The 12320-nt window shown below is 44.1% G+C and overlaps 1 protein-coding gene across 1 annotated transcript; it reads right to left on the reverse strand.

Annotated features, from left to right (window-relative positions):
* Positions 1-5631: 5631 nt before the first annotated feature.
* LOC124170030 lies at positions 5632-10929 on the reverse strand. Its single transcript, XM_046548715.1, has one exon. It carries the CDS (start codon positions 10927-10929, stop codon positions 5632-5634), a length of 5298 nt encoding a protein of 1765 aa, XP_046404671.1.
* Between the last annotated feature and the right edge of the window lie 1391 nt (positions 10930-12320).

A 12320-nucleotide genomic window follows, 5' to 3' on the forward strand; every position in this document is an offset into this window, starting at 1 on the left:
AAAATACCCGAAAAGGAGACATATATGCATAATTTAATTTTTTTGTGGGTGTTTCAGGGGGTTCGAAGATGACGGTATTATATGGTCACATTTATTTACTATCATATCTAAGAGAGATTATCCCTATGACATCCATATTTTGACAGTAATACATTAAAAAGCAAGACTTTCCCAGGAAACAAATGAGTAGTGTCCACCATTTTCATTTTTTCGCGGATATATCGATTGAAATACTTCTGAAACGATTGCCTTTTCTAAAACCATATGCGTAGTTGTATATTACTGATGAGTTTGAACTGCATCGGTCAGGAATAGGTTCACGAAATGTTGTGTTAATCCTTTGTAAATCATAATTTTCTGAGTTTCGGAATATTTTATTTTTTTCTGAGTAATCAACGACGCTGAAAGAAACTGTTAACTTCATTTCGTAGAATATGTTATGAGGAAATATCATTTTCGTTATCCTTCACCTGATATTACGTAACGGGGATCGGGAGTTATGATTAAGAAGAGTTGATTGGTTTCTTATTGAGCTTCTTAGGCTCATGAATCCATGGAATGTGCCATGAGTCATTTCCATAAGAAATACATGTAAATTAAATATTTAATGCCTGCAGACGTATTTGTATTTGCACATTAAAATTAGTGGAAATGGTCACATTAGGTTAAGCCACATATCATTCGAAAGGAAAAGAATTGCACTATCTTATTCCTGCAGCTTCATTTCCTTTTATACCTGATTTACACTGAATTTAGAAATAAACATCCAAAAAAGGTTCAAGTTTAGCGTGTTTCGCTTACTTTTCCCTTGACGACCGTCAATATTGTTTATGCCGTTTGAAATATTTTCCCATCACACTAAGATATAAATAGCATGTTCCAAGGAGATGTATTACTACCACGAATCCCCATTATTCCGACAGATGTGCCGAATGAATACATACGGGTTCCATTTCTAATTAGATTGGCAATCGCAATGACAATAAATAAGACCAAAGTATCTCTGTTCGTGGCTTAAATATGGGAAAATCGTGTTTTTTACAACGAAAAATTTTTACGTGACATCTTTTCTCGCGTGAGTAAACCATCCAGTTTGTTACTGTTGGCTGAAGATGGCCTTACTGTAAATACCGTACTAAAAGACAAAAATTTCGTGTATGTACGGTTAATATGGTAGGAGAAAATGAAACCTATCGATATAATATTATATTTACATATCTTGATAAGGGGATGTAGTTCTGCAAAATATTTTATATGCATGAATAGTAAGTTACGTTCTAGCATACCGTCAGCAACTATAGTAAAAGCTCTGCAAAAGGGATCTCTACAGTACACAATTTTATCGAACATAACTTTAACTATAACAACTACATTAGTTTATTGAATCTTTTATTTTGTTTTGTACCTTTCTTTATCTGCCGGTAAGAGTTTAAGTCCCTTACCTAAGTAAATGAAAAGAATTATAAGGGAAGAAATCTAATTCCAGCATTTTCGATTCGATTTTTCATGTTGGAAAATGGGTCAAGCGGAATGTTCATCATTGCTAAATGTGACCTCTATGGTAAGGATCATGTCCTTATATTTTTATTAATATCGTAGAAGAGGAAACTTGTATGAAACGATTTAGATATATCCCCATTTACTTTACATTGAAAATATATTTCGGCAATAAGATAATACTATGGTTGCCATGGAAACCAAAAGATAACAGAAATCTTACATTACCATTCACGTTCTGTCCTAAAAATTTCAATCTGGTACTCTCAATAACAAAGGAGAAAATTAGACCTATCGATATTAATTCATTTCCATATATCTTCATTAGGAATCATTACTCATCAAAATATTTCACCTGTAGGAATAGAAAGTTGCTGTCTAAGGAAATTCATAAAAAAATTTATCCCCGTAACTATGTAAATAAGTCTGAAATGGACATGAATCGAATCACACTTGGATCGATAATAACTTCGCCTGTTATTATTCGATCCGCTTGATTTAACTTTTGTCTGATTAAGCACGTCAATTTTAGTATCACATTTAAATTTCATATTCATACCATGAATAACAAAAAAGTAATTAGCAAATAAAGCGTATCCCAGGAGATTGGTATCGATATAATTTACACATAAATCGATCGAGTGGAATGGTTATCATTGAAAAAGTTGTCTTTTTTGATAATAGTATTACCCTGAAAATTTCATTCGTCTAACTTGAACGGTTGACAAGTTATTCAAGATCGTGTGCTAGTGAGGAAATTTGTATAAAACTATTGATATATCCCCATTTACTTTACATTGAAAATATGTTTCGCCATAAAGTTAAAACTATGGTTTCCATGGAGACCAAAATATAACAGAAATCTTATATCACTAATCACGTACTATCCTAAAAATTTCGGACATCTACGGTCAATAACAAAGGAGAAAATTAGACCTATCGATATTATTTCATATCGATATATCTTCCAAAGGAATCATTACTCATCAAAATATTTTATATGTGCGTATAGTACGTTGCTGTCCAAGCAAATTATAAAAAATATTATCCCCGTAACTATGTAAACAAGTCTGAAAGAGACATATATCGAATGCACCCTTGGATCGATTATAACTTCGCTTCTAATTATTCGATCCGCTTGATTTAAGTTTTGGCAGATTAAGCACGTCAATTTTAGTATTACATTTAAACTTCGTATTCATACCTTGAATAACGAAAAAGTTATTAGCGAAGAAAGCGTATCCAAGGAGATTGGTATCGATATAACTTAACCAAGAGGGTTATCGGAAAAACAGGATAGGACGTGAGGGTACGAAGTACCCTCTGCGGTTTTTCACGGAGATTCCAAATTTACACATGCCAAAGACTCAAAGCCGAAATCCGAAATTTAATATTCGTATTCTCGACAATGGGAAATCGAAAATCGTTTATTCCTCGGAATTCTTTCAACTTGTGAATATTCCAAGATAGCCAAAAAATCACGTAAAAAATCTAGTATCTTGCGTTTCAAGGAATTAGTCCTACGATTATTGCAAGTTGGTCAAAAAAAATTCCAAAGTTAGGCCCGTAAGAAAACCATGGAAAAGTTTCAAAAAATCATAAAAAATACTAAATATCAAAACGTCGTAATGACAACCGCACCAAAAAATCGACCAAAAAATCTAGTTTATGGCCATTGAATATCATGTTCCTCAAACGTTTAAAAGTACAAGTTAAAAGCGAAAAAGTTTTAGTCCCATAAGGCACCCATGTTAATTCAAGTCGATATATCTCGAAAACTAATAGACTTTTTCGAGTTTTCAGATTTTTCCTCCGGATGAATTTTTTTTTACTTTTACGTCCAATATGCCAAATGTCCACACCTATCACCGGTTTGGCTGTGAATTTGTATCCATGAGTCAGTGAGTAGATGAGTCAGTTACACATCCCGCTGTATATACTATAGACTCGCCGCGCTGCGCGCGCTCGCTAGGGGGCTACGCCCCCTAGCGAGCCAAGTACTCTGAGGGAAAAGGTATCGACCACGTGAGTTTGAAGCCCGTACCTCGTTCCGCAGTTTTCTAAAATTTATTTTCGAAATTTTCTATCTGCGCGGGTTGCGTTCCCCTTGTCGATCGTTGAAATCGCCCGTGCGGCGAAGAAGCACCGTTTTCCTCCCCCGCCGATATACCACTGTGATAATACTATCCGGAAAGAGTTCGGAGATGGAATTTGGTGCATTATACACGTACGTTGACAATAAGGACAATGGTTGCGATGCACGTGATACATCCCGTTGTCCGGTTTGCATCGTATGTTTTACCACTGCAAAGAAGAACGTAGAAGAAATGTTCGCTCAAAGTAATCAGTCTTTCTCTCTTTCTATCGAGCGTACAGATGTTATCACCCACTGCATTTGCCAATCGAAAGCCAAAGACGGTGAAGGAAGACATTGTTATCCACGAGCAATCGTTCATGGAGAGGAACGCAAAGTCTGCCTCAAGTAATTGTATGCAGTGTTGACCTGCGAAATGAATGCGGAAACGGAATTTGTTAGGCTTGCGTCGTAAAGACGTAGCAGTAATAGAAAAGTCCGTTGAATGGCTTTCGATTGTTGCCACCCCCTCGCCACGTTGAGGCTGCAGTTAGGATTTGAGAGGGGCATGCACTACAACTACTACTAGGTATTAGCTAAATGTACGCAGACTTTGAAATTGAAAGACGCGTACATCTTACTCGTAATGGAGAACGTAGAAAGGAAAACAAGGCGTTAGTGATCATGCAAATGAAGTGTAGGTAAATATACATTCACGTAGGTGTGGCAGGAATAGCTGTGATCCTGTGACATGAATTCCAAGCATGCAGGGTTTATTGAAAAAATGCTGAAATAGAGGAAACATTATTCGTATTTCTTAAGTTAATTTCAATAATGTATGTACGGTAGTAAGACGGCTCCAAGTTGATAAATTGATACGCATGCAGATTGTGATTTACAAGGTTGTAAATGGTTAGAAGGCGGTGATATGGTGTGGGAATGTTTAGTGGCATAACACTAATAAATATGTAAATATGGGAATAACAAGGAGAACAAACATCACAAAACATATCATAGCAGTTCTTTTAAAATTAAGTTAATATGTAAAGGAGAAAATATGGTGCAAGAGGGGGGAAAGAAACAACTGTATTACAGTGCAATGTTAATGGAACTGATATTGGTTAATTTTGTATATTTTCTCTTGTTCATGCGCACTACTTAATGGTATATTTTCCAAACCTAAAAGGTAACATGCATAGGTTAGATGATCATAGTTTTTATGAATTTTTATTTTATTTTATATTTTTTAGGAAAGTATTATGAGTGTGCACCTGTGACGGTGACATTGTAACGCAGCGTGTATGTGAAGGTCTATAAAAAGTTAATTTTTTGGCACATTTTCAATGAATTATTTCCGCGCAAACGTACCTGGTGACCTTGTCCCTACTCGAATAATACGGAAACCTGCCTGTGGTAACGGCGCTTGGTCTCCGTGATGGTATATGCCGATGACGATGGAAGGCAGGCCAGGTTCGTTTGCCACCCTACTCCCCTGAAATAACAGAAATGACGGAGTATGAAGATAATTGTTTGCATCCTCGTAAATTAAATGTAATCCAGGGACGATCTTGGAATCGGTGACATCACTTCAATAGGTAGAGAGATTTTCTTCGTAGAAATGGACTGTGCGTGTGGTGGGAAAACCCTGGGTGGCCTTCTCCCTACTCCTCGATCCCGGAGACCGGCCTGTAGAAACGGCACTGGTCTCCCTACGATATATACGGATGGCGATGGAAGGCAGGCGAGGGTCGTCACACTCACACCACTCCACTTAAGTGTTAGGAGATAGTAGGCCCTCGTTTGCGTAATCGTTAAGTGATATTTAATCCAGCGACGATATCGGATACGGTGACTTCCCATTAAGCAGGAGATTGTTTTTCTTCGCTGAAATGTACTCTCAATGCGGTGGAAACACCCAAGGTAGCCTTCTCCCTACTCTACAAATCCGGAGACCGGCCTGTAGACACGGCACCTAGTCTCCCTAATGATATATACCGCTGACGATGGAAGGCACGCTTGGGGTCACCGCAAAGAGATGTGTGAAATCCATGAGCAATTCCTCATAGTAAAAGCTCTGGGAAAACGACGTTTTTGGCGTAAGGTATCCCATCGATGAGTTTCTTCGGCGGTACGAGTACGATTATGTCTTCCGGCCTCCTCACGCGGCTCAATAGCACGTAGAGTAGACCGTGAGTGAAACAGTCGGTTCTGAGGTCCACTCCGACGTACTCTATCGTCTGGCCCTGGCTCTTGTGTCCTGTCATGGAGTATGCTAAGGCCAAGGGAAACTGTCGGCGGAGTACTTTAAGCGGAGAACCTTCGGTGAATGGGAATATGAAACTGATACGGGGTATGCCGATGAGGTGTGTCTTCCCGGGAATTCGGACCGTGACGAGTCGGCGTGTAATAGCGGTCACGATGACTTTGGTCCCATTCACCAGTCCGTCTGCAATATTCAAATTCCTGATTATTAGGCATACCGATCCGACCTTGAGGCGCAGAACGTGGTCCGGAATGCCTTTTCCGGATGCCTTGTTCAACAGTTGGATGTCCACGTCGAGTCCCTCGTCGTCTTCTTTGTAGACGCTGTCGGCGCTCCTCAGCTCATGCAGGCATCCTTCGTAAGAGTCGAGAACTAACTCGTTTATTTCCTTGACGTTTACATTCAACGTGGAGAGAATCGCTCTCTTTGCGCAGAGCTCGGGTTGGCTGAGAACGCAGGGTGGAAAGACCTCGTCGATAAGTTGCCGCAGAGATGTCACAGCCCTTAGTCCTCGAAGGGGTATCAGCGTCTCTTGTAGCCGTCCCTCGCCGAAGGGGATGGAGTCGATGGTGCCGTTGCCAACCTGGAGGAGGAAGTCCGAATAATCCTTGCAGGTACTCGTTCGCTGTGGCGTTGTCAAGGAAAATACCTTGAAGGTCCTCCACATCGGTGACGACCGCAGGGAAACACGCGCTACATCTGCGGGGGTGCGCGCTTTTTCCACGACGGGTGGGATTTGCCTAAAGTCACCGGAACAGAGGAATATCTTTCCTCCGAACGGCAAATCTTTATCCATTAGATCCCTAAGTGACCTATCTATAATTTGAAACAAAAAGTGATGAGCCATCGGTGCCTCGTCGAAGATGATGATTTTTGCTTCTCTCACGAGTTGAGCCCGCTGCGAACTGTTGCTCACGTTCCAATATCCGGTTCCGTCGCCTAAATCGAGGGGCAGGCGGAACATGCTGTGGGCCGTAGTCCCTCCTTCCATGTTGGACGCCGCGATCCCCGAGCTGGCAACTGCCAAAGCAACAAATCCTTGTCCGCGCGCGTACGCTAAAACGACGCTGATGAGTGCGGTTTTTCCATAGCCGCCCGGCCCGTCGAGGAACAATATTCTATCCCCTCTTTCTTCATCCTGGATGAGGGTTTTGACGTGGGAGAAAACACGTTTCTGGTCCTCGGAAAGCCTTGGCTCCCACTCCTCCACGAAAGACCTCAACTGATCCCTGCCGTAACGAACCTGCTCTCTACTCAATTCGGTAGTGTCGTCGTCGACGTGCGGAAGCCCGTGATCGGTAAGGCAAGAACCCTGACGCCTGAGGCTCCTATCGATAGCTAAAAGAGTTAATCGGTACGCTACCTCGGGGTTTTCGGGATGCCGGTCTAAATGATCCTCACTCAGGGCATCCTTAAATTTCTCCCAAAGGATGGCCGCTGGTGCGCCTACATTGCAGAGAAGAACGAAGAATGACCGCATTGCATTTGCAAGCATGAACGCGGAGGCCTCTTTCATGGCATCGCTGAATTCCTCCTCGTCCTCAATCAAGCCTAAAGTACGCGCGACTTCCTGAAACGTGCGGCAATTACCTACCCCGCGGGACAAAAGGTCGGCGTAACCACGACAAGGAGTGGTCATTAGAAGGATCCTTAAGTAATACTGTTCGCCTCGGTTAGGTGAAATCCATAGCAACCTGCAGACTTTTTCCCCGCGCTGGCGAGCGGTAACGTAATGCACGCCGTCGGGGTGCTCGAAAAAAACGTCACTACGCGGAAGCCGGGAGTGGACTATGCACGTCTCGTAAAAACTCTGGTACGTCAAGTCGTCGAAAATGGGGTCTCGCGGACGATCGAAGTAAATCATTAATTTGGAAGAGGCGGAAGACGCGATTTCTGTCAAATTACTCTCGCGAGGCCTGTATATGACTTGTTGTTTCCCTTCCAAGTGGACGGGAAGGCATTCCACGGTGGGCTCCAATTTAGAAATGGGGAACTCCAGCAAACGCCAGCAGGCGTCGCTGGCGCCGATCATGCGCTTCGTGGCATACTGCTCGACCTCGTTCTCTTGCAATCCTATCGGGGTAACGGTGACGTTTTGCAGTGAGCCACCCTTCATTAGGTATTTAAACAAATATTTAACAACGCGGCGAGTGGATGCAAGTTCTAAGTTAATGTGCGCCTCGTACTTCAACATCAACGCGGCGTTGTACGGGACCACCCATCCGTCGTGCACTGCAATTTCCCTGCGTCGCGTGGTGATAATCCCCCGATTCGAATAATTGCGCCTATACTGAACGAAACCTCTTTCGTCCACGTGGGTTGTTTCGCAAGACGGTTTGGGATAGAATTTACCGCAACAACCTTTCGCGTCATCCCAACATGGAAAGTCGGTGCGGTAGTCGGTACCGCACGGGCCGTGGATCATGTGTTGCAAAACTAACTTCCTAAGTCGTCCACCGGCCTCGTCTTCGGATGGAATGTCTGCGCGAATAACCTCGTCGATTTCTGCCGCTTGTATTGGTTCCCCTCCGTGTACCTTGAAAACTATGTGCGCGTGAGGCAATCCCCGCATTTGCATTTCGATGACGTAGACGAAGTAGGCGGGGCGCCCAAAAAATGCTCCGCTACGCAAGTCTCTTATCAATTCCCCGAGCTTTATGCTAAATATCCTGCAGGCTGTGGAAGGATCACTGCGCTTGCTTCCATGGGGGCACGCCTTTCTATTTTCCTCCCAGTGAGCGCTATAAGTAAACGTGAGAAAGTACGTCGGCGCTCCCAACCGCGATACTAGAGCCATGGCGTTCTCGTAGTGGACCTTCATGTACCGGGGTCCTCCGGTGAACGTGCTCGGAAGGTAAACTTTCCCCGGACGCACGCCACCTTCTCCTTGAACTGTTTCGTCACCCTCGATATCTCGTCGAACCTGTCCTTGTTCCTGTCTTCCTACGTCTATCAGTTCGTCCAGAGGTGCGATCCGCGTGGCGGTTGCGGAGGAGGATCGCATCTGGGAATAGCGGATGAAACGTAGCCGCTCTTCTTCGTACCGGGCAAACATTTCCACTTGCCACGCCTGCGACAAACGCCCCAAGTGGGAAAATCGGCATTCTGACAGCAGTAGGCATCTTGCGTAGTTGAACTGCGTGAGCTTTCTTCCTTGGTTATCCTTCATTCCCACGTGCCAACCCAAATTACCGTGGGGGTAGAGCAACGGATATTGGAACGGCTCCATGAGAGGACTCAAGAGGTCTATTGAGGACGGTCTTCGGTCACTCCTCTTCCAAATTGTCAATTTCCTAGGATCGTATGCTGCGTCCTCCGTGCTCATGGCGGCGTGCACCTCGATACCAGTTTGTCTATCTCCAAGTCTCGGACCATGAGTGGATCTGCTCGTCACTTCGAAAGTGAGGTGCGCGTCGATTGATGGCTCCGCACTCAGGCGACGGAATTCCTCGATGAACGGATTCACACTTGTGATGTAACAGTCAATTTCTTCAATGACGTCCGTCCTGAGCGTTCTTCCCAGCGCTATGTTTCTTCGTTCTTCGCCGTCGTCAATGTAAAGGCGGCAGCGGTTCACGAACTGAATATTACCTCCTCTCGTGGTGAACCTTTGTCCTCGAGCTTCCAGAGCGTGCACATGGTGGTACATCCTACCTTCTATCTTAAAGAATGACAGCCCACTTGGGTGCCTGTACCCACCACTGACCTCTAGCGCGCAGAAGGCAAACAGGTCGTTGTACGCTCGCGATCTACGTAAGAATTCTCTGTTCGAATAAAACGGTGCATCTAAGGAAGGCAGCCGCTGCACATTGAACGATCCTTCTCCGCAGCACCACTTTCTACGTTCTTTCTCCTCGTCGAAAAGCCTAGCGCCACAGTGAGAACATCGATGCACGCCTTCTTCCCAAAGGGATACCCTCTTTAGCGTGAAAGGCGTGACGTCGTCCAGTGCCGCTCCATTCCAATAGGCCAATGGGCCATTGCCAACTATCTTCTTTCCGAGAGCAGCGGGAATGTGCCTCATGGTCTGTAAATCGGGATTACGCAACCTATACCTCACCGACGTCTGCCGCGATGCCTCTGGATCGATCTCCTGCAATCGACTGATAGCACTCGTTGTAACCCTCGGATGCGTAGTGGCGTACTTCCTTACGGCTTCCCTGTTTACCTCTGGGTGCTCGGTGGCGTACTTACGCACGGCTTCCCTGTGAATCTCCGGGTGCTCGGTGGCGTACTTTCGCACGGCTTCCCTGTTAACCTCCGGGTGCTCGGTGGCGTACTTACGCACGGCTTCCCTGTGAATCTCCGGGTGCTCGGTGGCGTACTTTCGCACGGCTTCCCTGTGAATCTCCGGGTGATCGGTGGCGTACCTCCTCACGGCATCCCTATTCACTTCTGGATGGTCTTGGCTGTAGCGACGAACTGCGCCCAGGTTTACGTGTGGTTTCTTTGTTGCATATTTTTTTTTTGCGGCCGCTAACTGCTCGTCTCTCGTGGTATCCAGTACCTTCGGTCTTCCGCGTTTGACCTTCTTCGGACGACCCATTCTTTTTCCGGTCACGGGAGGAGCAATGAGGGGATTATCTAACCTAAATAGTAAGACAACAGGTTTCATGTGAAGCAGTTTGGGATCCTGAGTGATGCAGCTCCGTGAATGAATACCTGTAACTTCCGTCGCGCCGATCGTCCTTTGGCTACATGCTGCAGAAGAGGAAACGTCCGCTGGGCGTGTGAAAGTGAGCCGTGTAATGGTGTATTGGTTTTGATCAGGGCTGTAATTGTTAGATGAAAGAAGCATAGAGGCCAGAGATGCGTACGTGTGGCATTTAAACAAGCTGGCCTTACCGTCGCCACAGGTTCGGTAGTCGTAGTCCACAGCATGAGAGTCGAATAAGTAAATGTTGCCACATCGGCGCCAAAAGCTAACTGAACGGAGACGACCGGTGAAAATGAAAGCAATGTCATTTTGGGTTTGTGACAGGAGGTTCTCAAGGACATGTGATAGTGACCTGACGTATTCCTCGACATCTGAGATAGTGAGCGGATATATGCCATAGTGCACGTCTGATACGGCGATGTGGACTACGTTTCCCATTACCTCTAACACATCGGGTAATTCTTCCGGGAAAAGGTAACGTTCTACGCCCCCAATTGAATCATCTCGCAAAGTTCTATATATCCGGTTTCCGCAGAAAAGGAGTGAATTTATTACGTCCGTATTGAATTTTCCGTCGATGAAGCCCCAAACTGCCGCGCAGGAGGAGTTCACTACACATTGTGAACCTGCACTCCAACCAAAAAGGTCGTAGTTGCCCTGATGGAAAGACCCCGCAGCAACGCAGGAGAACCCTCTAGAGCGCGTATGCATCGCGGAAGGCGAAAAAAGTATCAGAGGCAGATTGTGTTTATACTTACTTATTGGAAGAGACTGTTGGATGTAAGGAAATTCAAACACCTGGATAGGGAGTCCTCGGTATAACCTGTAAATGATTATTGCAATATCACAGTGAAACAAATATTGAAGTACTGGATAGGAACTGAGTTCGTTAAAAGTACTGCAAAAACCCGATCGGCGTTAGCTATTCACGTCAATAACTGAATTTGTATGAATAATGCAATGTATTCCAGTGGCCATAGCTGAAGTGGAAATAATAGCTGGAATAAACTTTAATGCAAGAACTCAGAAAAGAAAGGGAAACGTTATTAAGTGCATGCATGAAGACCTTGTGGCGTATTCCGATCAAAGAAGGTAATGAGGTATGTTTTCATTTGGAAAACCTGTTGGAAAATGTAATTATCTTAATATGCAAGGTTTAAACCGAGAAAATACGTTGGTACACGGCACAGATAAGTGAATTTGGCGACATTGATACGTCGGTGAAGGGGTAGAGGTGAGCTACTGCGTGAATGAATGATTCAAAGTGTAAGGAAAAGCGAAAAATGAAACAATGGAATGTACGAAGAAACGTAATCGTCAATGTAGTCAGAGCGTAGGGAAATAACGGGAATGGAGGGAAACGCCTTGGAGACTGAACGACACATCCGAATAAAAGTAAGGCCACTTACAAGGATATAGGGAGAAAGGAAGGTAAATGAGTAACAATGCAGCCCGTGATCAAAATGTTAGGCAATATTTCTCAGGTGTTTGTCATTAGCATAACGCAAGTGCTTCATCAGTACGATGAAAGTTGAATAAGGGAAGGTGAAGGTCTGAATAATACAACATGAGCAGGCATGGAAAGGAATGCCCCAGTTTAGAGTGTATTTAGGGCACACCGTAAAAAATGGGAAGGGGCGTGATATTTATGTGAGAAAAATGCACGTCAAAGAATCAGCTCTTGTAGAACGTGAAGAAGTGAATACATATCTGTGTGACGATGTAAATGAAATAGAATTGAAATGAATGTTAATTTTTTGTCGTGTACAGTAACAATAATCACAAGTAACAGGAAATAAATGGGAAAGGAAAATGATCATTACGCGACA

Source organism: Ischnura elegans, chromosome 13, assembly GCF_921293095.1.
Source record: "Ischnura elegans chromosome 13, ioIscEleg1.1, whole genome shotgun sequence".
In the NCBI taxonomy this organism is placed as follows: domain Eukaryota; kingdom Metazoa; phylum Arthropoda; class Insecta; order Odonata; family Coenagrionidae; genus Ischnura; species Ischnura elegans.